Source organism: Theropithecus gelada, chromosome 15 (assembly GCF_003255815.1).
Source record: "Theropithecus gelada isolate Dixy chromosome 15, Tgel_1.0, whole genome shotgun sequence".
In the NCBI taxonomy this organism is placed as follows: domain Eukaryota; kingdom Metazoa; phylum Chordata; class Mammalia; order Primates; family Cercopithecidae; genus Theropithecus; species Theropithecus gelada.
Genome location: NC_037683.1, coordinates 10,523,203 through 10,549,240, shown reverse-complemented (window position 1 = coordinate 10,549,240; position 26,038 = coordinate 10,523,203). Strand labels below are relative to the sequence as shown.

Here is a 26,038-nt window from a genome sequence, read left to right as displayed (position 1 = left end):
AGACCTCCCCTGACTGGCTGACAGCGAAGCATAATTGAGAAGATGGCGGACCAGCAAGGACCTCATCAGAATAGGTCTGTACACAGAGCGGCATGGAGAGTGCAGGAGGTAGTAGGCCGGGCGGGCGCGGTGGCTCACGCCTGTAATCCTAGCACTTTGGAAAGCCGAGGCGGGCGGATCATGAGGTCAGGAGATCGAGACCATCCCGCCTAACACGGTGAAACCCCGTCTCTACTAAAAATACAAAAAAAAAAAAAAAGCCGGGCGTGGCGGCGGGCGCCTGTAGTCCCAGGTACTCGGGAGGCTGAGGCAGGAGAATGGCGTGAACCCGGGAGGCGGAGGTTGCAGTGAGCCGAGATCGCGCCACTGCACCCCAGCCTGGGCGACAGAGAGGCTCCGTCTCAAAAAAAAAAAAAAAAAAAAAAAAAAGAGTGCAGGAGGGTAGTGAAGCGCAAGGGGAATGCCGACCCTTTTTCCTGTTGGGCCCAAGACAGAGGCGATGTGGGCAGGGGAGAGAGGCTGGGCAATGCGCAGAAGCCGATTCCATCTCTGCACTAACAGTGGACTAGGGGCAGGGCTGGATTTTCGGAGGCAGTGTGCAGCTCCCAATAACGTGTTCTGTGGGTCCTCTGTGAGCCTAGTTTCCTGGTGGGTACCAAGGGGAGCGCGTCGGAACCGTACGCTCCTTTGAGTGAGGGGAATCTGGGAGGACCCAAGGCAGGGGAAACAGGGCCGAGCGGGAAAGCCCTTGAATTGGGGGCGAGACCAGGCCAGGCCTGCTGGACGGGTCGCACGTCTCCTTGGTGACGGGACGCTTGGCCCGGAAGTGGGCGGTGCTTCTGGCGGGGCGGGGCATCTCTGTGACGCTAGGGGCTGGGCCTCGATGGCGGAGCCCAAGCAGCTCCCGGGGGGGTTTGAACTGGCCAATGGGCGAGCTGCCGACCGGGTGTCGGAAAAGGAGGCGGAAGCCGGGAGGAGCCGCCGCCAGAGCCAGACTGCATCCGCCGCGGCGTCTCCATGGCACGACCCTGGCCTCCGACTTCAACGACTTCATAAGGCGGCGTTTCTGGGCTCAGCCGTGTCGCTCCTGGTGAGAGGCTGCCGGCAGGCGGGATCCAGCGCGCTCCGGGGCACCGCGGGCGAGACCGTCGCCTTCGTACCCCCGGCGCGGTCGGCCCCGCGGGGCCGTCGGGTCCTGCGTTCCCCGCCGCGTCGCGCTCGTCCCCCTCCTGTCAGAACCTGGGCCCCCGCCACGCCCACCGGCACGGGGCCTCTCTTCCTCCAGCTAACGGGCGGCCGGCCGCCTCCTTCCTCTCCTGGCTACCGCGGGGCTCTGCCCCTCTTCTGCCGCCCGCGGGCAGGGCTTCGCCTTTCTCTCTATGGGCAGAAACCGGTACCCTCCTGCCTGCTGGTGGGTGGCCGTCCCTTCTCTCCGCCGACGGAGGCTGTCCCTCGCTCTGCTGCCCGCCGGCGGCCTCGCCCCGACTGCCTCGTCCTCTCCGCGGGCCTCCACACGGCAGTCACTTGCCGGCCCTCCATAGGCAGCGCTGTCCCCCGGGCACCGTCTCCGGGTCGCCAGGGCCCTCGCCCGCGGGGGTCCCGCCCGCCCCCTCCCAGCCCGATGTCTAACTTGCTTAGAACTCGGTTGTTCGGTTTTCCCTCGCGGCGGGGCGCCCGGCTCCGCGCCTCCCTCTTTCAAACACTATTGGTCCTCTCGGGCACCTGTTCTTCCGGGAACGCCCCTTCTCCTAGGAGACAGTTGTCCGACCCCGCCCCAGCATCCCCGCTGCTCCCTGCGCGGTTCCGGCCCTCTGGGGCCCACTTGGGGCCGAGCGGTTCTCACTTGCCCTCTCCGCACGTCCGCCGGCGCCTCAGGTTTCCCCCGGTAGCCACCGGCCGTCCTCCGCGTGGGGCCCGGGCGCGGTGGTACTTTTCCCTCGCCGTTCTGCCGCGTCCCCTCCCCTTCCTCCCCTCTGCCCCCAGGTCGCTCAGCCTCTCCTATCTCCCCCTACTTTGGCAGGACAGTTGCTGTGCGACTTGGACAGTAGAGGAGCGCCTCCCAAGTTTTCATCCAACTGCCAACCCCAAAGCTTCCACCCTTCTCCCCTCAGAGAGGACGTTTGATGCCGGGCCCCTTGAGAGGCTCATTGACAAGCCCGCCCCTCTGGGTCCCCCTGAGCAGAGCCTGCTGACCCAATTGCCCACCTTTTCGGCTTTGATGCCTAGCCATGTCTGCCTCATCCTCAGGCGGCTCCCCCAGGTACTGCCGATGTGGGAGGCGCCTGCGCCGGAGGGCAGGGAAAGGTGGCCAGGGGTCCCCAGGGCAGGCTCGCCTGAGGCTTCCAGCTTCCTTATTGTGTTTGCTGAAAGTCTGGACCAAAACATTTAAAAATCATTTTTAAAGGGAAGGGGGAACGAAATGTATACACAATCCCAGCTCTACCTCCCTGGCTCCTTCCTTCCCCAAATGTCACAGCTTCCTGGAAGCAAACAGGGTCACTCTTGTTGTCTTCATAGAGTACTAGGTTCAGAGCCTTTTTGAAGGGAGTTGAGGTGTAAATAACATGTAGGAGGTGGATGTGGCAGTTAGCAAGATGATGGAATCCAGGTGGTTTGACAGGAAACCCACTGAGAGATTTCCCAAAACTGTTGGCTTTATGTGAACAATGTTCTGAATGATTAGGGAAAAAAGCCTGTCTTCTCAGTTTTGGTATTCCTTGGCTAAAGGATCAGTAGAGCGCTCTCTCTCTCTCTCTCTCTCTATATATATATATACATATTCCCTCTTTTTTTTTTTTTTTTTTGAGACAGAGTCTCGCTCTGTCGCCCAGGCTGGAGTGCAGTGGCTGGAGCTCAGTTCACTGCAAGCTCCGCCTCCCAGGTTTATGCCATTCTCCTGCCTCAGCCTCCCGAGTAGCTGGGACTACAGGCGCCCGCCACCTCGCCCGGCTAGTTTTTTTGTATTTTTTAGTAGAGACGGGGTTTCACCGTGTTAGCCAGGATGGTCTCGATCTCCTGACCTGGTGATCCGCCCGTCTCGGCCTCCCAAAGTACTGGGATTACAGGCTTGAGCCACCACGCCCGGCCATTGCCTCTTTTTAAAATCAGGATGTAATACACATACAGCAAAACGCATACCACAGTGCTCAAGTATTTTTTCCTTGCATTTTGATATTGCATTATTTTCCTCAAGTACTTGTAGAGAGGGCAGGATGATAATTTGGGACCGCCCCATCTCTGCCCCACCCTCCCCGCCACCCCCTGGTTGCTCAGCCTCTCTGATCTCTCCCCACTTTGGGGGCCAGGTGCGGTGGCTCATGCCTGTGCAATCCTAGCACTTTGAGAGGCCAAGGTGGGCGAATCACCTGAAGTCAGGAGTTCGAGACCAGCCTGACCAACATGGTGAAACCCTGTCTTTACTAGAAATATAAAAAATTAGTTGGGCATGGTGGCACACGCCTGTAATCCCAGCTACTTAGGAGGCTGGGGCAGGAGAACTGGAGAATTGCTTGAACCTGGGAGGCGGAGCTTGCAGTGAGCAAAGATTGGGCCACCGCACTCCATCCTGGGTGACAGAGCGAGACTCCATCTCAAAACAAAAACAAAAACAAAAAGGGCAGTGAGATGGATCAGATGGTAATTCTAAGTCGTGGAGTTCTTGGATGTACTGCTGAAAGATTTTGGAGCAAATTAAACTTTTAAACTTTGCTCTGTTTTTTTTTTTTTTTTCTGTCTTTGCAGATCTGGTGATGGGGCTGTACAGTATATGTGTAAGCAATGTGAATTACACATGGCATTAAAAAAAAAAAATCCCGGCCGGGCGCGGTGGCTCAAGCCTGTAATCCCAGCACTTTGGGAGGCCGAGGCGGGTGGATCACAAGGTCAGGAGATCGAGACTATCCTGGCTAACATGGTGAAACCCCGTCTCTACTAAAAATACAAAAACCTAGCCGGGCGCGGTAGCGGGCGCCTGTAGTCCCAGCTACTCGGGAGGCTGAGGCGGGAGAATGGCGTGAACCCGGGGGGCGGAGCTTGCAGTGAGCCGAGATCGCGCCACTGCACTCCAGCCTGGGAGACACAGTGAGACTCCGTCTCAAAAAAAAAAAAAAAAAAAAAAAATCCCCTGCTGCTTAGGAGCTTAAAGGATAGGAAGTGGAATATTTTGGGAAACAGATGCTTTTTTATTCTCTTAGGGGAATATTTGAGCCTTAATTTGATGAGTGTGCGTTACAGTGACTTCTCGTGCCTGAGCCTAATGCTTTTTGAAAAAAATTCTTTTTCTTTTTTGTTGTTGTTTTGAAACAGGATCTCCCTCTGCCACCTAGGCTGGAGTGCAGTGGCGCGGTCATGGCTTACTGCAGCTTCCACCTCCCAGGCTTAAGTGATTCTTCCACCTCAGCCTCCCAAGTAGCAGGGACTATAGACACGTGCCACCACGCCCAGCTAATTTTTGTATGTTTTGTAGAGATGGGGTCTTGCCATGTTGCCCAGGCTGGTCTCAAACTCCTGGGCTCAAGCAATCTGCCTGCCTTGGCCTCCAAAAGTGTTGGAATTACAGGCATGAGCCATGGCTTGTGGCCACTAATGCTCTATTTTTGTCATTCACTCACTCCATCTTTCTCCAGGGCCGCTTCTGCTCCAGTTACTGTCCTGGGTGCTTCTACCCTCGGCCAAACCAGCACCTTGGCTGTGTTCATGTGCTGCTTGCTTTTTGTCATCTGACAGGCTGTCAGCCTGGCTTTTCAGTAAGGGTCATAATACATGTGATGTGACGATATGTTACAAGTCCAGCCTGCAAATGCCTGTCACCCTATTTCCATCCCACTGCTGGGCTCCCACGCACATCTGGTGCTCATCTCAGGGGAGTCAAGGAATTCCACGCTGGTTTTCCTAGCCTTGAACATGTTAGCTACCATAGTCAGTGTATAATTTCATGAAATCTAAAACATAAGAGAGCCCTAGTTTTCTGCTTACAATCTGGTTCTTGTGCCTGGGTGCAGGTTTCCATCGTGTGGGAAGAACGGAGTAACGAGTCTCACGCAGAAAAAGGTCTTGAGAGCACCTTGTGGCGCACCCAGTGTAACTGTAACGGTAGGTGATGCACTCACGTAGCAGCCCTCTTTGGTCACCCTGCTAAAAATGCTTCTGCACACCATTTCCAGGAGATGCCTTACCCTGCTGGGCACCGTCACCGCCCAGTTGCTCTGCTAGGTGCTGTTATGCATAGCCTGCTGATTTTTAATTATGATCATTTTTGTCTGCGGTAAGGCTGCGGGTGTGAGGAAATTGTCTTAGACGTATTCTTCCAGCCAAATCCTAAAATCTTGAGATATTTAAAATAAAGAAAGGAAAAGAAAAAGACGAGAAAAAAAAAGTTTAAAGAATGGGGGGAAGGATAAGAGCTGGTAGTGGTTGAGGGGTTTGTAGCTGCGGTTCTGCCTTGCTCATGTTTTCTTTAGAATCTAGACAACCTTCTCATCCTTAGGATTTCCTCCAGCTTTCTGTTTTCATGGTCTTTGGTCTGCCTGCTGTCTGATTTATTCTGCACCCTCAGCATTTTGTGTGTTTCCCACGCCAATCTGCATGCCCACTTGAGATCACTGTGTAGAAGGATCCACCTGCTTTCTGCTGTGCTTCACTAAATCCAAGGAGGAGCTGTGCATTCCAGCAGGTTTAGAGGAGATCCAGCCCTGAGGACCCTGGGGCCTGCGTCTGGGATCTGTTCTAGAACGAGTGGGTCTTGCAGACCCTCTCTTGAGTGGACCAGAATCTCCCTGGTGGTCTTCTGCTGGGATCTCTGCAGGAACCTGCTGAATGATACTCCCGCCTTGCTGCCTGCCTGCATGCCAGTAGTTGGTAGCTGTCCTGCTTGCTTGCTGGCTAGGCTTTTTGGTGGCCCCCAGAGGATGTGAGCTCCGTTTTTATGCCCAGTTTACTCATCCACAGATCAACCATTTTTGTGTTGTCCTCCCCTACCTGCCAGAAGCCAACCATGAAGGACCGCTCTTCAACTCCCCCCTTACATGTTCACGTGGATGAGAACACCCCTGTCCACGTCCACATAAAAAAACTCCCGAAACCATCAGCGACCAGCAGCCAGGTAGGAGCATGCCAGTGGGGTGAGGTAGCAGCTGTGGATCTGGGTGATCCTGCTAAGCCCAGCCTCCTCGCACTGTGACTCCAAAGGTTTGGGAGACAAACACACTCTTTCGGAGGCCGGTTTCCTGGTTAGAAGGTAGGCAGGCCTGTCATCCAGGAGCAGCAGCAGTAACATTAGTCAGAAGAGGAACTCTGCCAGTTGGAGAGGGATGTCACTAGCGTGGCACCATGGCCAGCTGGGTGTGGAAGTGACCCTGGATTTGTCCCTTTCCACAGAAATCTCACAAGCGAGGAATGAAAGGGGACACTGTGAATGTGCGGCGGAGTGTCCGGGTGAAAACCAAGGTACCTTGGATGCCCCCTGGAAAATCATCTGCCCGGCCCGTGGGATGCAAGTGGGAGGTAGGCTCACCCTTGCCCAGGCTTTTCTTCTCGGACTGCTCAGATCCTAGCAGGCCTCAGCCTCGGTATGATTCAGGGTCAGCTGTAGCTACTGGAATGTCCTAGCAGACCCCATTTACTGAGGGCCTTGCTAAACCCTGAAACTGTGAATAATCTTCTTGAGTTCTTATGACACTGCTGTGTGGGAAGTCCTGCAGTCCCAGTGCAGAGATGAGGAACCAGGCCTCAGAGAGAAGTGATTTTCCCAGAGTCACAGAGAAGGTAGCAGAGCTGGAGTTACGATTCTTTCTAGGCCGGGCGCGGTGGCTCAAGCCTGTAATCCCAGCACTTTGGGAGGCCGAGACGGGCGGATCACGAGGTCAGGAGTTCGAGACCATCCTGGCTAACACGGTGAAACCCTGTCTCTACTAAAAAATACAAAAAACTAGCCGGGCGAGGTGGTGGGCGCCTGTAGTCCCAGCTACTCGGGAGGCTGAGGCAGGAGAATGGCGTAAAAACCCAGGAGGCGGAGCTTGCAATGAGCTGAGATCCGGCCACTGCACTCCAGCCTGGGCGACACAGCGAGACTACGTCTCAAAAAAAAAAAAAAAAAAAAAGATTCTTTCTAGAGGCAGTGCTCTTAGCCTCTCTGCTTTGCATGTGAGGAGCCACATCACATGTCATGTCTTGTCTTGCCTTTTCTTTTCTTTCTTTCTTTTTTTTTTTTTTTTTTTTTTTCCGAGACAGAGCCTTGCTCTGTTGCCGAGGCTGGAATGCAGTGGCATGATCTTGGCTCACTGCAACCTCCGCCTCCCAGGTTCAAGTGATTCTCCTGCCTCAGCCTCCCGAGTAGCTGGGACTACAGGCACCCACCACAACGCCCAGCTAATTTTTTTTTTTGTAGTAGAGACAGGTTTTCACTGTGTTAGCCAGGATGGTCTCGATCTCCTGACCTCATGATCTGCCCGCCTCAGCCTCCCAAAGTGCTGGGATTACAAGTACAGGGATTTTTTGTAGATTTTTTGCTATAGCATCGTTTGTAACAGAAAAATTGGAAGCAACCTAAATGTCCATCAGGAGAGTGTTGGTTAAATTATAATACATCCGACTGGGTGTGGTGGGCTCACGCCTGTAATCCCAACACTTTTAGGAGGCCCAGGAGGGAGGATCGCTTGGGCCCAGGAGTTTTGAGATCAGCCTGGGCAACATAGTGAGATCCTATCTCTACAAAAAATAAAAAAATTAGTTGGGCGTGGTGGCGTGCACTTATAGTTCCAGCTACTCAGAAGGCTGAGGTGGGAGGATCACTTAACTGGAGGTTAAGGCTCCAGTGAGCCATGATCATGCCACTGCATAGCCTGTGTGACACAGTGAGACCCTGTCTCAAACAAAACAAAACAAAAGAGAAATATGATACATCCATACAATGGAATACCATGCAGCCGTGCAAAGACTGAGGTAGAGGCTGGTTGCCGTGGCTTATACCTGTGATCCCAGCACTTTGGGAGGCCAGGGCAGGAGGATCACTTGAGCCTAGGAGTTCAAGACCAGCCTGGGCAACACGACGAGATTCTGCCTCTACAAAAGATAAAAAATTAGCTGAGTGCGGTGGCACGCACCTGTAGTCCTCCTAGTTACTTGGGGTGGGGAGGCTGAGACTTCAGTATGCTGTGATTATGCCACTGCACTGCAGCCTGGGTTACAGAACAGGACCCTGTCTCAGGAACAAAAAGATTGAGACAGGTATTTATGCATGATAATGAAGCATGGAGATGAACAACATACAACATTTGGCTGGCCTTATTTGTGAAGAAAAGGGGCGTCTGTGTCCATGTATAAACGCATATGTTTATATGTACAGAACGTTTTCTGGGAGAATATGCAAGTAGTGGTAAGCAGTGATTGCCTCTGAGGTATGGCAAGGTTTAATACTTTGTTTTTATTTATTTATTTACTTTTTTTTTTTTTTTTTTTTTTTTTGAGACGGAGTCTCGCTCTGTCGCCTAGGCTGGAGTGCAGTGGCCGGATCTCAGCTCACTGCAAGCTCCGCCTCCCGGGTTCCCGCCATTCTCCTGCCTCAGCCTCCCGAGTAGCTGGGACTACAGGCGCCCACAACCGCGCCCGGCTATTTTTTGTATTTTTAGTAGAGACGAGGTTTCACCGTGGTCTCGATCTCCTGACCTTGTGATCCGCCCGCCTCGGCCTCCCAAAGTGCTAGGATTACAGGCGTGAGCCACCGCGCCCGGCTTATTTATTTACTTTTTGAGACAGAGTCTCATTTTGTCACCCAGGCTGGAATGCAGTGGCGTGATCTCTACATCCTGGGTACAAGCGATTCTCCTGCCTCAGCCTCCCGAGTTGTTGGGATTACAGGCATGCATCACCACACCTGGCTAATTTTTGTATTTTTAGTAGAGACAGGGTTTTTTTTTATTTTTATTTATTTATTTATTTTTTTTTTGAGACGGAGTCTCGCTCTGTCGCCCAGGCTGGAGTGCAGTGGCGCGATCTCGGCTCACTGCAAGCTCCGCCTCCCGGGTTCACGCCATTCTCCTGCCTCAGCCTCCCGAGTAGCTGGGACTACAGGCGCCCACAACCGCGCCCGGCTAATTTTTTTTTTGTATTTTTAGTAGAGACGGGGTTTCACCGTGGTCTCGATCTCCTGACCTTGTGATCCGCCCGCCTCGGCCTCCCAAAGTGCTGGGATTACAGGCGTGAGCCACCGCGCCCGGCCTAGAGACAGGGTTTTGCTATGTTGGCCAGGCTGGTCTCGAACTCCTGACCTCAAGTAACCCGCCCACCTCAGCCTCCCAGAGTGCTGGGATTACAGGCGTGAGCCACCACCACGCACAGCCAAAAATGCCTTCTTTTTTTTTTTTGAGACGGAGCCTTGCTCTGTCTTCCAGTCTGGTGTGCAGTGGCACGAACTCGGCTCACTGCAACCTCTACTTCCCAGGTTCAAGTGATTCTTCTGCCTCAGCCTCCTGAGTAACTGGGACTACAGGTGTGCGCCACCACGCCCGGCTAATTTTTCTTTTCTCTTTTTTTTTTTTTTTTTTTCTGAGACAGAGTCTCGCTTTGTCGCCCAGGCTGGAGTGCAGTGGCGTGATCTCGGCTCACTACAAGCTCCATCTCCCAGGTTCACGCCATTCTCCTGCCTCAGCCTTCTGAGTAGCTGGGACTACAGGTGCCCGCCACCACACCAGGCTAATTTTTTGTATTTTTAGTAGAGATGGGGTTTCACCATGTTAGCCAGGATGGTCTCGATCTCCTGACCCGGTGATCTGCCCGCCTCGGCCTCCCAAAGTGCTGGGATTACAGGCGTGAGCCATTGCGCCCGGCCCAAAAATGCCTTTTAAAAAAGTAAAAAGCCTTGGTAGTTTTTGTTTTTCTGTTTTTGTTTTTTTGAGACAGAGTCTTGTTCTGTTGCCCAGGCTAGAGTGCAGTGACATGATCTTGGCTCACTGCAACCTCCATCTCCCGGGTTCAAGTGATTCTCCTGCCTCAGCCTCCTGAGTTAGCTGGGACTCAGGCATGCACTACCACACCCAGCTAGTTTTTGTATTTTTCGTAGAGATGGGGTTTCACCATGTTTGCCAGGCTGGTCTTGAACTCCTGATGTTAAGTGATCTGCTCGCCTTGGCCTCCTAAAGTGCTGGGATTATAGGCGTGAGCCACTGTGCCTGGCCTCCTTGGTAGTTTTCAAAGTACACATCACAGAGATGCTGCTGTGAAAAATTTTCCTGTTGACGTGGATTGCTAGGGGTAATAATCCCCACTGGAAAGCATAATGCCACTTCCAGCCCCACAGCCAAATCCTAGAGATGGAAGGTCCCAGAGAGGTGGCCTGCCCAGGTTCTCTTGGCAGCTGAAACAGTAGCTGTCTTTTCTGCTTTCATTCTTGGGTCTGTCTGCCCCTTTCTATTTTCAAGTGGCTTCCTGTGACCCTGAGAGGCCCTAACTCAACCCTGTCCATCATGGACGGAAGGTGAACAGCCCCTGGAGGTGGAAGTTTGGGGAAGATATGGAAATGAAGACCAAAAGCTGCTGTATGCATGTGGGGTTCTTGTTTGATATCTTACAACTCCTGGAATATAAGATCATCTTTGGAAGAAAGAAGGTCTAGGTTTTTTTCTTGCCTCTGTTACTAAAAGTGATCAGCCGGGCGTGGTGGCTCACATTTGTAATCCCAGCACTGTGGGAGGCCAAGGCAGGCAAATCATGAGGTCAAGAGACTGAGACCATCCTGGCCAACATGGTGAAACCCCATCTCTACTAAAAATACAAAAAGTAGCTGGACATGGTGGCATGTGCCTGTAGTCCCAGCCACTTGGGAGGCTGAGGCAGGAGAACTGCTTGAACTCTTTAGGCAGAGGTTACACTGAGCTGAGATTGCGCCACTGCACTCCAGCCTGGCAACAGAGCGAGACTCCATCTCAAAAAAAAAAATGTTCTACTCAAATCTGGCTGCTGTTAAGTTTCAAAAACTTCTTGTTGAAAAGTACAGGCCCGGGAGCAATGGCTCACTCCTGTAATCCCAGCACTTTGGGAGGCCGAGGCAGGCAGATCACCTGAGGTCAGGAGTTCGAGACCAGCCTAGCCAACATGGCGAAACCCCGTCTCTACTAAAAATACAAAATTTACCCTCGTGTGGTGGTCAGCGCCACTAATCCCAGCTGCACAGAAGGCTGAGGCAGGAGAATCGCTTGAGCCTATGAGGCGGAGGTTGCAGGGAGCTAGGATCACGCCCCTGCACTGTAGCCTGGGCAACAAAGTGAGTCTCCATCTCAAAAAAAAAAAAAAAAAAAAGGAAAAATGAAAAGGGGATGGGCCGGGCCTGGTGTCTCATGCCTGTAATCCCAACACTTTGGGAGGCTGAGGCAGGCGGTTCACCTGAGCTCAGGAGTTGGAGACCAGCTTGGATAATGTGATGAACCATACCTCTACCAAAAATACAAAAAATGAGTCTGGTGTGGTGGTGTGCGCCTGTGGTCCCAGCTACTTGCGAGGCTGAGGTGTAAGGATCGCTTGATCCTGGGAGGCGGAGGTTGCAGTGAACCAAAGTTGTGCTACTGCACTCCAGGCTGGTTGACAGAGTGAGACCCCATCTCAAAAAAAAAAGAAATGGAAAAGTGCAGGGACGTACACCCATCAGAAGTGTATTGCTCCATGAATTTTCACAAACTGAAGTTACCTGTGTAACGATCACCCAGCATCCTAGAAGCTGCCCCTGGTTTTTCTCTATGTCACTGCCTCCCAATCACAAGGAGTAACTAGTCACACTTTCTCCTATATATATATTTTTTGTCATTTTAAAAAATAAATAGTCATGTATCAATTAACAATGGGGATATATTCTGAGAAACGTGTTGTTAGGCACTTTCATCATTGTGCAAACATCATAGAGTGTACTTACACAAACTGAGATTGGTAGAGCCTGCTCCACACCTGGGCTGTGTGGTGTAGCCTATTGCTCCTAGGCTGCAGACCTCTGCAGCATGATGCCATACAGAATACTGTAGGCAACTGTAACACAATGGTAAGTATTTACATATTGAAACATAGTAAATATAGAAAAGGTATGGTAAAAATATGGTGTTTTGGGACCACTGTCATATACGGTAAAAATACGGTGTTTTGGGATCACTGTCATATATGCAGTCCATTGCTGACTGAAATGTTACGTGGCACATGACTGTTTATACGTTTTCCTATTTTTGTCCTTTTAAGTATTAAAAGTAACTTCTTTTCTTCTAAAAGCAATATATATATATAGCTGGATGTGGTGGCTCATACCTGAAATCCCAGCACTTTGGGAGGCCGAGGTGGGCTTATCAGGCGTTCAAGACCAGCCTGGCCAACATGGTGAAACCCCACCTCTACTAAAAATACAAAAATTATCTGGGTATGGTGGTGGGCACCTGTAATCCCAGCCACTTGGGAGGCTGAGGCAGGAGAATCGCTTGATGAACCCAGGAGGCAGAGTTTGCAGTGAGCCAAGATTGTGCCATTGCACTCTAGCCTGGGCAACAAGAGCAAAACTCTGTCTCCAAAAAAAAAAAAGCAAAAAAAAAAAAAAAGCAATATATGGCCAGGCACGGTGGCTCACTCCTGTAATCCCAGCACTTTGAGAGACTGAAACAGGCAGATCACTTGAGGTCAGGAGTTCGAGAACAGCCTGGCCAACATGGTGAAACCCCATCTCTACTAAAAACACAAAAATCAGCCGGGCATGGTGGAAGGCGCCTGTAATCCCAGCTAGTCGGGAGGCTGAGGCAGGAGAATCGCTTGAACCTGGGAGGCGGAGGTTGCAGTGAGCCGAGATCGCATCACTGTACTCCAGCCTAGGCGATGGAGTGAGACCCTATCTCAAAAAAAAAAAAAAAAAAGTGTTTACAGCTTTGCATAAAGTTTCCTGAAGCATACATGCATTTAAAAATATTTTTAAAAATATTTAAAAAGCTGGGACTATAGGTGCCTGCTACCATGCCCAGCTCGGGTGTCATCCGCCCGCCTCAGCCTCCCAAAGTGCCGGGATTACAGGTGTGCACTGTGCCTGGCCCCTAAAATATTTTTTTAATTTTATTTTTATTTTTATTTTTTTCTTGAGATGGAGTCTCACTCTGTTGCCAGGCTGGAGTGCAGTGGTGCAATCTTGGCTCACTGCAACCTCCGCCTCCCAGGTTCAAGCGATTCTCCTGCCTCAGCCTTCCAAGTAGCTGGGATTACAGGCGCGCACCACCACGCCCAGCTAATTTTTGTATTTTTAGTAGAGATGGGGTTTCACCATGTTGGCCAGGATGGTCTCGATCTCTTGACCTCCTGATCCACCCGCCTCGGCCTCCCAAAGCTAAAATATTTTTTTATACTGACGTATTTAAAAAAGTATTTTCCAGGTATTGTACCATGTGCATTTATAATATTTTTCTATATCATCAAAATAACAATGATTACTCCTAAGAGCATTTCTTGATATCATACAATATCTGGTCCTTTTTCAAATTTACCCACTTGTTTCTAAAATACCTTTTCAGCAGATTAATGTACCTTTGTAACTAATCCACTATCAGGTATTCATATTCACTTAAAAGACTTTTGACATATTTCATTTCTACTCTAGGTGTAAAAAAAAGTATTGCCCTAAACTTTTGCCAACTTTGGGTATTAATATTTTTGCTGATTTGTTATATCATTTCTTTTTTTTTTTTTTTTTTTTTTGAGACGGAGTCTCCCTCTCTCGCCCGGGCTGGAGTGCAGTGGCCGGATCTCAGCTCACTGCAAGCTCCGCCTCCCGGGTTCACGCCATTCTCCGGCCTCAGCCTCCCGAGTAGCTGGGACTACAGACGCCCGCCACCTCGCCCGGCTAGTTTTTTGTATTTCTTAATAGAGACGGGGTTTCACCATGTTAGCCAGGATGGTCTCGATCTCCTGACCTCGTGATCCGCCCGTCTCGGCCTCCCAAAGTGCTGGGATTACAGGCTTGAGCCACCGCGCCCGGCCTATATCATTTCTTTATTAGTCTTGTCATTGTTAGAGACAGGGTTTCTCTCTGTCACCCAGGCTGGCATGCAGTGGTGCTATCATAGCTCACTGCAGTCTTGAACTCCTGGACTCAAGGAATCCCCTGCCTCAGCCTCCTGAGTAGTTGGGACCACAGGCATGCACCACTACACCCACCTGATTTTTTTTTTTTGAGATGGAGTTTCGTTCTTGTTGCCCAGGTTGGGGTGCAATGGCGCGATCTCGGCTCACTGCAACCTCCACCTCCCGGTTTCAAGCGATTCTCCAGCCTCAGCCTCCTGAGGAGCTGAGATTACAAGCATGCACCACCATGTCCGGCTAATTTTGTATTTTAGTAGAGACGGGGTTTCACCATGTTGGTCAGGCTGGTCTCGAACTCCTGACCTCTGGTCATCCACCCGCCTTGGCCTCCCAAAGCGCTGGGATTGCAGGTGTGAGCCACTGTGCCCAGCGCCAGCTAATGTTTTTTACTTTTGTAGAGACAAGTTCTCGCTATGTTGCTGAGGCTGGTTTTGGCTTCCCGCCTTGGCCTCCCAAAATACTGACTTTACAGGATATCCAGCCTATGTTCTTTATTTTAAACATAACATTGTAACCCAAACTTTTAATTTTGATGTTGGGAATTCTCCAACACCATCATTTAAACATGGATAGGTGATGTTCCATCACGAGGGTTCAGAGTATGGTTCTTCCTGGGGCCCCCAAGTTAGCTGTTACAGCTTTTCCCGTCTAATCAGTAAATAAGCCTCCAGTGGTGGAACTCATGGTCAAGGTTCTGCCCTCTGAGTTCATTTGTTTCTCCCTCTTCTACATCAGAATCCACCTCATTGCCTGGAGATCACGCCACCATCTTCAGAAAAGCTGGTCTCAGTGATGCGGTTAAGTGACCTCTCTACAGAAGATGATGACTCAGGTCACTGTAAAATGAACCATTATGATAAGAAGATTGATAGTCTAATGAATGCGGTTGGTTGTCTGAAGTCTGAGGTGAGGGAGGTAGGGGGCTGGGACAGCTAGTACCCTGAGGATGTGCAGGAGCACCCAGATGGATTTCCTGCCTGGTCCCTCAGCCTGCCTCTGCAGGCCTTCTGACCTCCTCTACAGGGTTGTCCTGGGCTTCAGGTGCCTGCCCGGGGAGGTAGCTGGGGCAGCATGGGATCCCATCCCACCAACAAGGGCCCTCTCTATTGAGCATGTAGCCTATCCTGGTGCTCTACATGGGTGGTCTGATCTGACATTTTAAAACAGCATGTGAAGCCAGTGGTGGTATTGTCTTCATTATAGAGATGAAACACCTGGGAAACTAGGGCCTATGCCTTCCACTTTATATAAAGTTTAACAGGCCGGGCGCGGTGGCTCAAGCCTGTAATCTCAGCACTTTGGGAGGCCGAGACGGGTGGATCACGAGGTCAGGAGATCGAGACCATCCTGGCTAACATGGTGAAACCCCGTCTCTAGTAAAAAATACAAAAAACCAGCCGGGCGAGGTGGTGGGCGCCTGTAGTCCCAGCTACTTGGGAGGCTGAGGCAGGAGAATGGCGTAAACCCGGGAGGCGGAGCTTGCAGTGAGCTGAGATCCAGCCACTGCACTCCAGCCTGGGGGACAGAGCGAGACTCCGTCTCAAAAAAAAAAAACAAATAAAGTTTAACAAAAACAGGCTGGGCGTGGTGGCTCACGCCTGTAATCCCAGCACTTTGGGTGGCTGAGGCAGGTGGATCACCTGAGGTCAGGAATTCAAGACCAGCCTGACCAACATGGTGAAACCCCATCTCTACTAAAAATACAAACAAAACTTAGCGGGCATGGTGGCGTGTGCCTGTAATCTCAGCTACTCAGGAGGCTGAGGTGGTAGAATCGCTTGAACCCAGAAGCCAGAGTTGCAGTGAGCCAAGACGCACAATTGCACTTAGCCTGGGCAACAGAGACTCTGTCTCAAAAAAAAAAAAAAAAAAAATTAACAAAAACAAAGCCCCAAAGAGGCCAAGGAAGTGTGTCCTCAGTTGCTGTGCTGTCTCTTGGGGTGGGATGTGGCAATGAAATTGGAAATAGAACCTGGAAATCCAAGGTCCCCAACTAGGAAGTTGGCAGAGTTGTCATTAAAATCCAGGCCTTGGGCTTGGATTGCTATCTCAACATATGTCTTCACTGCTAACACAACCTGTGTCTTTTATCCTCCACCCGGTACTTGAGGTCCAGAAAACCTCCTGGAGAACCTAGGGCAGGCTGCCTGGCAATAGGCCCTTCTTGGCCGGGTGCGGTGGCTCACGCCTATAATCCCAGCACTTTGGAAGACTGAGGAGGGCAGATCACTTGAGGTTAGGAGTTCAAGACCAGCCTGGCCAACATGGTGAAACCCTTCTCTACTAAAAATAAAGAAATTTGCCAGGCATGTTGGCACACGCCAGTAATCCTAGCTACTTGGGAGGCTGAGGCACGAGAATCTGTTGAACCTGGGAGGCGGAGGTTGCAGTGAGCTGAGATCGTGCCACTGCACTCCAGCCTGGATGACAGAGCGAGACCCTATCTCAAAAGAAAAAGCAAAAAAGCCCGTCTTCCCCTATAACTCAAAGTGCAGGAGCCTTGTTGTGATGTCTCTCCTCCTATGGTGTGCCAGCCAAACGACGGTTTGCAACCTGGCTTCGTTCCCAACCCACAAGTCACTGGGGCTCTCTCTACTGAGCTTCCTCATCTACAAAAAGAGAATCAGCATTGCAGCCACTTTGAGGCATTTCCATTGAGGGCATTTGGAAGCTATGGAAAGGATTTATTTTAGTTAATTTATTTAGCCAGGCGTGGTGGCTCACGCCTGTAATCCCAGCCCTTTGGGAGGCCAAGGCAGGTGAATCCCAGGAGAGTCAGTCTTCATGTCAGTTAACTGAGATTGCACCCATAAGGCCCTGGCACGCAGCCTGTGTCATTCTCAATTGGAGGGCCCCTTATTTAATTAATTAATTAATTTATTTATTTATTTAATTTATTTTTGAGATGGAGTCTCGCTCTTGTCGCCCAGGCTGGAGTGCAGTGGGCACAATCTCGGCTCACTGCAACCTCTGGCTCCCAGGTTCAGGTGATTCCATCCTGCCTCAGCTTCCAGAGTAGCTGGGATCATAGGCACGCGCCACCACATCTGGCTAATTTTTAGTAGAGACAGGGTTTCACCATGTTGGTCGGGCTGGTCTTGAACTCCTGACCTCAAGTGATCCACCCACCTTGGCCTCCCAAAGTGCTGGGATTACAGGCGTGAGCTACCATGCCCGGCCGGGGCCTTATTTTCGTCCAGTGCATTGAGCTTAGCAATGTGGCATAGAGGAAGGACCTCCCCTCAGTGGCTCCTGCCTGGGTCCCCCTGCACAGGTCAAAATGCAGAAGGGTGAGCGCCAGATGGCCAAAAGGTTCCTGGAGGAGCGGAAGGAAGAGCTGGAGGAGGTGGCCCACGAACTGGCCGAGACTGAACATGAGAACACGGTGCTGAGGCACAACATCGAGCGCATGAAGGAGGAGAAGGACTACACCATGTAAGGCGGCGCCTGCCCTGCCCCCGCTGATCTATTCCTCCCTGCTAGGCTGCCCTGAGTGCTGGGCAATAATGGAAAGCAACGGAGGGGGTGGGCATAGGCACTGTGCCTGTGCCCTGGAGCCTGTTCAACAGTCGCACAGTTAATTACCTGATTGTGCTTATGATTTGTACTATGAGGGAAAGGGAGGACCCTGTAGATTGCGGTGTGGGGCTGGATAGCAGGGAACTCTTTCTGGAACAAGTGATATTTAAGGGGCGTCCTGCAGGATGGTTAAGTGTTCGGCAGGTGGGTGCTGGGGAAGAAAGCACGCTACTCAGTGGGAACTTCTTAGGCGAAGGCCCCAAGGTGGGAAGGTATTTGTAGCTGAGAAATGGAAAGCAGGCCAGAGTGGGTGGGCAGAGGATAAGGGGGCCACACAGGTTGGCAGGGGGTCAGCTCTCAGCAGCCACTTGGAGGCATTTCCATTGAGGGCATTTGGAAGCCATGGAAAGGATTTATTTTAGTTAGTTAATTTATTTAGCCAGGCGCGGTGGCTCACGCCTGTAATCCCAGCCCTTTGGGAGGCCAAGGCAGGTGAATCACGAGGTCAGGAGTTCAAGACCAGCCTGGCCAACATGGCGAAACCCCGTCTCTACTAAAATTACAAAAAATGAGCTGGGCTTGGTGGCCTATAATCCTAGCTACTCGGGAGGCTGAGGCAGGAGAATTGCTTGATCCTGGGAGGTGTCTCAAAATTTTTGAGATGGAGTCTCACTCTGTCATCCAGGCTAGAGTGCAGTGGCGTGATCTTGGCTTACTGCAGTCTCCACCTCCTTGACTAAAGCAATCCTCCTGCCTCAGCCTCCCAAGTAGCTGGAATTACAGGTGCCCACTACCATGCCTGGCTAACTTTTGTATTTTTAGTAGAGATGGGGTTTCACCTGTTGGCCAGGTGGCTATCTATAACACCTGATCTCAAGTGAACTGCCCGCCTCGGCTTCCCAAAGTGCTGGGATTACAGGCGTTAGCCACTGTACCCAGCCTACAGCCACGGAAAGGTTTTAAAAGCAGGGAGGTGGCCTGACTAGCTTTGGCTCCAGTGTAGAGAAGAGGTAGAAGGGCTCAAAAGCATATCTGAAGATGGTGGGTAGGAGGCGTGACAGTGGTGGCTGTTTGAGAGAAAGAGGGCCACAGGTAGTTAATGTCTCCTGGTGTGGAGGCCCTGGTCTGGTGCCTAGGCAGATGTAACTTCTGGCCCTGCTCCTTTCTGAAGGCCACCCAGGCCAGAAGGGCTGTCCCTGCCCCCTCCCCCACTTTTCCCTGACCAGAGGTGAGCCCCCTAGGGCATTGTGAGGCAAGCCTTGGAGCTCTGGGCATGCGGGGGCCTGGGAGGGCTCACAGAGCCCTGTCTTTCTGGCCCCAGACTTCAGAAGAAACACCTACAACAGGAGAAGGAGTGCCTCATGTCCAAGCTGGTGGAGGCTGAAATGGACGGGGCTGCGGCTGCCAAGCAGGTCATGGCCTTGAAGGATACCATCGGGAAGCTGAAAACGGTAGGTGGCAGGTGGGAGGACCCCAGCCATGGAACTGTCCCAGGGAGGGGGCAGCTGCAGGCTGGGCAGGGTCTTTACGCGTCATCAGGCAGACTTTATGACATCTTCAGGCTGGCGGGGGGCATGCTTAACTAGGCCTCCACCCACCACTCTCACTTCCCAGTCCTTGACCCTTGAAGATGACCTCTGGTCACCAGGGCCTCTAAGGAGACCTCATCATGGGTCACCTGGGATCACAGTGAGTCAAGGCATGTGGTTGATTCCTGCAAGTATCAGCCACCAGGTCTTGTCATCCTGCTTTGCTTCCTCCAGGAAGTCTGCCCTGACTGTGCTCACCTGTACTGAGCCCTCCCACCCCTTTCTCCACCTTTGCTCGGAATAGGCTTAGCTCCTGCTTGTCCCTTTAGGTCCACCGCCTCCAGGAAGCCTGCCCTTGATCACCTTGGCACCGTACACAGCCTGTTTCTCCTTGTCTGGGCTTTCTGGCACCAGCCCTCTTGAGTGCCCATGGGGCCTGCTGCTTCCCTTCTTCCCCTGCATCTGTAAGACTGCCTGCTTGTCTTCCAGGAGAAACAAATGACCTGCACGGACATCAACACCCTGACAAGGCAGAAGGAACTTCTCCTGCAGAAGCTGAGCACATTTGAGGAGACCAACCGCACCCTCCGAGACCTCCTGAGGGAACAGCACTGCAAAGAGGTGAGCTTGGGGTCCAGCTCTGTCCCTGCAGCCCCGCATGTCCGTCCTCTGAGCCTTTCTCTTTGTCTGTAAAAAGAAAGTAAGATTGGTGCCCAACCTGAGAGGGCCTTAAGAGAGATGTAATGAAATCATTCACATGAAGTGCTCAGCCCCCAGTAGACAAGTACCGTCTTAGATGGTGTTGAATCCGAGCCAGGAAGCACTGGAATGACCTTGAAAGTCAGGAGAGGGGCAGTGGGGAGTCAGGGAGGGGTTCAGCCCAGGGCAAAGGAAAGAGAGTTCCAGACTTGAGCTTTTTATTCGGTAGGAGAATGATTAATGGCTGGCAGACACACATCGTGTGGTCTCATTTTTTTCTTAAAATATGTTCTCTGAGGCTGGGCATGGTGGATTACTTGAGGTCAGGAGTTTGAGAACAGCCTGGCCAACATGGTGAAACTCCGTCTCTACTAAAAAAATACAAAAATTAGCCAGGTATGGTGGCATGTGCCTGTAATCCCAGCTACTTCGTAGGTTGAGGCAGGAGAATTGCTTGAACCCGGGAGGCGGAGGTTGCAGTGAGCTGAGATCGTGCCACTGCGCTCCAGCCTGGGTGACAGAATGAGATTCCATCATGGAAAAAAAAAAAAAATTAGCCAGCCAGGTGTGGTGGTGGGCGCCAGTAATCTCAGCTACTCGGGAGGCTGAAGCAGGAGAATTGCTTGAACCCAGGAGGCAGAGGTTGCAGTGAGCTGAGATTGAGCCACTCCACTCCAGCCTGGGTGACAGAGCGAGACTCCATCTCAAAAAAGAACGTTGTCTGGGCTGGGTGCAGTGGCTCATGCCTGTAATCCCAGCACTTTGGGAGACCAAGGCGGGCAGATCACCTGAGGTCAGGAGTTCGAGACCTGCCTGGCCAACGTGGTGAAACCTCATCTCTACTTGAAAAATACAAAAATGAGCCTGGCGTGGTGGCAGACGCCTGTAATCCCGGCTACTCAGGAGGCTTAGGCCAGAGAATTGCTTGAACCCACGATGTGGAGGTCGCAGTGAGCCGAGATTGTGCCATTGTACTCCAGTCTGCGGGACAAGAGCGAGACTTTTCTTTAAAAAAAAAAAAAGTTGTCTGAACATTATATGTTAGCAAATACAGTCGACCCTCTGTATCTATGGGTTCCACATTCGTGGATTCAGCCAATTTGGATTGAAGATATTTGGAAAAAATTACATATTTACTGAACTCCTATAGACTGTTTTTCTTGATATCATTCCCTGAATCATATAACAACTATTTACATAGCGTTTACCTTGTATGAGGTATTATAAATAATCTAGAGATGATTTAAAGTATATGGGAGGAGGTACATAGGTATATACAAATACTGTGCCATTTTATATCAGGGATTAGAGCATCTTTTGGATTTTGGTATCCACAGAATGTTCTAGAACCAGTCCTCCATGAATACCAAGGGATGACTGTATTTCTTTTCTTATTTTGATTGTCAAATAAAAATTAATGATGTACAACATGTTTTGACGTGTGCACAATGTAGAATGGCTAAATCAAGGTAATCAACATATGCATTGCCTCACATACTAAGATATTTGTGGTGAAAACACTTAAAATGTTCTCTTAGCAATTTTCAAGTATATGGATCAGTAACTATAGTCACCATGTTGAACAATTTCTCCTTGTCTAACTGAAATCTTACATCCTTTGACCAATATTTCCCCAATGCCCCCCAATTCCATCTCTGGCAACCAGCATTTTCTGCCTCTGTGAATTCGACTTCTTTTTTTTTTCTTTTTTGAGATGCAGTCTTGCTTTGTCACCCAGGCTGGAGTGCAGTGGCACGATCTTGGTTCACTGCAACCTCCACCTCCCGGGTTCAAGTGATTCTCCTGCTTCGGCCTCCCAAGTAGCTGGGACTACAGGCGTGCACCACCATGCCTGGCTAATTTTTGTATTTTTAGTAGAGACGGGGTTTTGCCATGTTGGCCAGGCTGGTCTCGATCTCTTGACCTTGTCATTCGCCCGCCTCAGCCTCCCAAAGTGCTAGGATTACAGGTGTGAGCTACCGTGCCCGGCCAAGTTCGACGACTTTAAGTTCCACATACAAATGAAGTCATGTGGTCTTTCTGTGCCTGGTTTATTTCACTGAGTATAATGTCCTCTAGTTTTTTGTATGTTGTGAAAGGATTTCCTATTTGAAGACTCAGTAGTATTCCATTGTGTATCTCTACTGTGTTTTCTTCATTCATCTGTTGATGGACACTTAGGTTGATTTCGTATCTTGGTGAATAATATATTAGCAAATATTTCAAAAAAGACTGACAGTATAAACGGTTGTCTTCCTGTTTGGTTCAAAGCAAAGAGATGACAATAGTCTCAAAATGCCAGTGCTAATGAAATGGTGACATTTTTCTTATTTTTGCTTTTTTTTTTTTTTTGAGAACGAGTTTTGCTCTTGTTGCCCAGGCTGGAGTGCAATGGTGTAATCTTGGCTCACTGCAACCTCCACTAACTGGGTTCAAGTGATCTTCCTGTCTCAACCTCCCTAGTAGCTGGGATTACAGGTGCATGCCACCACACCCGGCTACTTTTTGTAGTTTTAGTAGAGACGGCGTTTCATCATATTGGTCAGGCTGGTCTTGAACTCCTGACCTCAGGTGATCCACCTGCCTCGGCCTCCCAAAGTGCTGTAATTACAGGCATAGGCCACCACGCCAAGCCCTGTTTTTTTTTTTAAACATTGTCAACCTTATTTTTATCTTTATTATTTTTTTTTCTTGAGACAGAGTCTTGCTCTGTCACCTGGGCTGGAGTGCAGTGACACGATCTCGGCTCACTGAAACTTCCACCTGCTGGGTTCAAGCAATCCTCCTGCCTCAGCCTCCTGAGTAGCTGGGATTACAGGTGCATGCCACCATGCCCAGATAATTTTTGTATTTTTAGTAGAGAGGAGGTTTCACCGTGTTGCCCAGGCTGGTCTTGAACTCCTGAGCTCAAGCAGTCTGCCTGCCTCCGCCTCCCAAAGTGCTGGGATTACAGGCATGCACCACCACGCCCAGCCTTATCTTTAAAAATTAATATATTGGCTGGGTGCAGTGGCTCATGCCTGTAATCTCAGCACTTTTGAGAGGCGGAGGCAGGTGGAACATATGAGGTCAAGAGTTCGAGATCAGCCTGGCCAACATGGTGAAACCCTGTCTCTACTAAAAATACAAAAATGTGGTGGGCACCAGTAATCCCAACTAATCAGGAGGCTGAGGCAGGAGAATTGCTTGAACCCAGGAGGGGGAAGTTGCAGTGAGCCTAGATCGTACCATTATACCCCAGCCTGGGTGACAGAGCGAGACTCTGTCTCAAAAAAAAAACCCACTAATATATAAAATAAGGCCGAGTGTTGTGGCTCACGTCTGTAATCCCCACACTCTGAGAGGCCGAGGTGGGAGAATTGCTTGAGGCCAGGAGTTTGAGACCAGCCTGGGCCACACAGTGAGACCTCATCTGTACAAAACATTTTAAATTTAGCCAGGTGTGGTGGCGCACACCTTTGGTCCTAGCTCTTCGGGAGGCTGAGGTGGGAGGATCTCTTGAGCCCTGTCACTCAGGCTGAGTGACACAGTGAAAGTATCTAAAAAAAATTACATATGTATGTAAAACAAGTAATGTAAAGTGGTATATTCACTGCCCAGCTTTTTTTTTTTTGAGATGGAGTCTGGCTCTGTCGCCCCAGCTGGCGTGCAGTGGCGCAATCTCGGCTCACTGCAACCTCCCCCTCATGGATTCAGGAGATTCTCTCACCTCAGCCTCCTGAGCCGCTGGGATTACAGGTGTCAAACCCGGCTAATTTTTGTATTTTCAGTTGAGATGGGGTTTCATCATGTTGTCCAGCGTGGTCTCAAACTCCTGACTTCAGGTGATCCACCTGCCTCAGCCTCCCAAAGTGCTGGGATTACAGGCATGAGCCATTGCGCCTGGCCACTCACTACCAGCTTTTTTTTTTTTTTTTTTGAGACGGAGTCTCGCTCTGTGGCCCAAGCTGGAGTGCAGCGGCCGGATCTCAGCTCACTGCAAGCTCCGCCTCCTGGGTTCACGCCATTCTCCTGCCTCAGCCTCCCGAGTAGCTGGGACTACAGGCGCCCGCCACCTCGCCCGCCTAGTTTTTGGTATTTTTTTTTTTTTTTTAGTAGAGACGGGGTTTCACCGTGTTAGCCAGGATGGTCTTGATCTCCTGACCTCGTGACCCACCCGTCTCAGCCTCCCAAAGTGCTGGGATTACAGGCTTGAGCCACCGCGCCCGGCCAAAATGGGAGGGTGTGCTGCATGGGCCGGGAATCGAACCCGGGTCTCCCACGTGGCAGGCGAGAATTCTACCACTGAACCACCCATGTTAGCTTTTAAAATAAGTGTCTACATAGTTGAATCCCTTTTTTTTTTTTTTTTTTTTTTTTTTTTTTTTTTTNGTACACTTCAGTTACTAGGTATGAGATAATCTAGATATCAGAGCTCTCTAAAGATTTTGTAAGTTAATAGGCCAAGCGTTTCAGTAAGATAATAAAATTATTTTTTTTTTTTTTTTTTTTTTTTTTTTGAGACGGAGTCTCGCTCTGCCGCCCAGGCTGGAGTGCAGTGGCCAGATCTCAGCTCACTGCAAGCTCCGCCTCCCGGGTTCACGCCATTCTCCTGCCTCAGCCTCCCGAGTAGCTGGGACTACAGGCGCCCGCCATCTCGCCCGGCTAGTTTTTTGTATTTTTTAGTAGAGACGGGGTTTCACCGTGTTCGCCAGGATGGTCTTGATCTCCTGACCTCGTGATCCACCCGTCTCGGCCTCCCAAAGTGCTGGGATTACAGGCTTGAGCCACCGCGCCCGGCCGTTGAATCCCTTTTGTATGTCATTTTGCAATAACCTTGTCTCCCTCCCCTCAGAGGGAAACTTTATTAATTTTTTTGTTTGTTTTGATACAGAGTCTCGCTCTGTCACCCAGGCCGAAGTGACATAGTCTCGGCTCACTACAACCTCTACCTTCCGGGTTCAAGCAATTCTCCTGCCTCAACTTCCCGAGTAGCTGGGATTACAGGAGTGCATCACCATGCCTGGCTTATTTTTTGTACTTTTAGTAAAGATAGGGTTTTGCTATGTTGGCCAGGCTGGTCTTGAACTCCTGACCTCAAGTGATCTGTCTGCCTTGGCTTCTGAAAGTGCAGCACTCCAGCCTGGATGACAGAACCAGACACTATCTCAAAAAGGGAAAAAAGCCGGGTGTGGTGGCTCACGCCTGTGATCCTAGCACTTTGGGAGGCTGAGGTGGGCAGATTGCCTGAGCTCAGGAGTTTGAGACCAGCCTGGGCAACACAGTAAAACCCCATCTTTACTAAAATAGAAAAAATTCACTGGCATGGTGGTACGCTCCTGTAGTCCCACCTACTCGGGAGGCTGAGGCAGGAGAATCGCTTGAGCCTGGGAGGCAGAGGTTGCAGTGAGCTAAGATCACACCACTGCTCTCCAGCCTGGGTGACAAGAGTGAGACTCTATCTCAAAAAGGAGGAAAAAAAAAAAAGCCTCTTGCTCTAGCCAGTTTTCTCCTTTTTTGGTTTCGTAGCTTCTATCATCCTGGAGTCCCATCTTCAATTGGAGATGAAGGGTCAGCTAATTTGAATTCCCACCCAAAAGTGGTGTTTCCTGCTTAGTCCAGGCTCAGCTCCTTGGCGCCTGCCTGTGCTCAGGGCTGCCTCACCGTCTCGGTGTTTGCTGGGGAGTGCTCAGTGTGGTGGGGAACTGCTCTGGCTCTGGTTTCTGAATCAGCTTAGGGCCCAGTGCTGCCCCTTCCAGCTGTGTAGCCTCACTTGCCTTTACTTCTTCCAGACTCAGTCTCCTCCTCTGTGAGATGGGAGTGGTGATAGTGCATGGCTGTTAGAGTAGGGGGCTTTGGTGAGTTCATGCACATAGGATGGCAGAAGAGTTGGGCAGTGGTTTCAGTGCCCCAGGGGAGGCTTGGAGGGCAGTGAGAACAGCCTCAGGTTCTGCATCTGTGGCCAAGCCTTTTGTCCCATGTTCTTTGCCTCTTGTTGCCAGAGAAACCATAATACTGTCTTTTATCAGTTGCTAGGTCCCCAGGAAACTTTGGGAACCAGAGAGCCCTTTTCTCTTGGCTTATGAAGGGGATGTGTGGGTCTGAGAGGGAAAGAGGGTGAACAAGATGTCCCTCCCTCAAGGGATACTTTGTTCAGGTGCCAAGGAAAAATAGGGACAGTCACAAAGACACAGCCCAGTGAGAAAATGGGCCAGGGTGGGAGCAGGAAG

General features: G+C 50.7%; 1 protein-coding gene and 1 non-coding gene across 17 annotated transcripts in view; one reads left to right on the top strand and one right to left on the bottom strand.

The window, feature by feature from the left end:
- The window catches only part of ODF2 (outer dense fiber of sperm tails 2), a 49,723-nt gene continuing 23,685 nt past the window's right edge, over window positions 1-26,038 (top strand). Inside the window, exons 1-9 of one of the 16 annotated variants that reach the window (XM_025359014.1) lie at window positions 841-1,090; window positions 2,021-2,260; window positions 5,001-5,091; window positions 5,984-6,100; window positions 6,376-6,501; window positions 14,818-14,988; window positions 17,357-17,517; window positions 18,923-19,052; window positions 19,620-19,751. In XM_025359014.1, coding sequence (XP_025214799.1) covers window positions 2,229-2,260; window positions 5,001-5,091; window positions 5,984-6,100; window positions 6,376-6,501; window positions 14,818-14,988; window positions 17,357-17,517; window positions 18,923-19,052; window positions 19,620-19,751 — 960 coding nt within the window. In that variant the 5' untranslated portion in view covers window positions 841-1,090; window positions 2,021-2,228. Of the gene's footprint in view, window positions 75-840; window positions 1,091-1,234; window positions 1,412-1,727; window positions 1,886-2,020; window positions 2,261-5,000; window positions 5,092-5,946; window positions 6,101-6,375; window positions 6,502-14,817; window positions 14,989-17,356; window positions 17,518-18,922; window positions 19,053-19,619; window positions 19,752-26,038 lie in introns of those variants that run through there. The other 15 variants (XM_025359018.1, XM_025359019.1, XM_025359020.1 and 12 more) reach the window with 15 other exon arrangements.
- TRNAG-GCC lies at window positions 24,058-24,128 on the bottom strand. The gene has a single exon. It is a non-coding gene; the product is annotated as a tRNA-Gly (tRNA).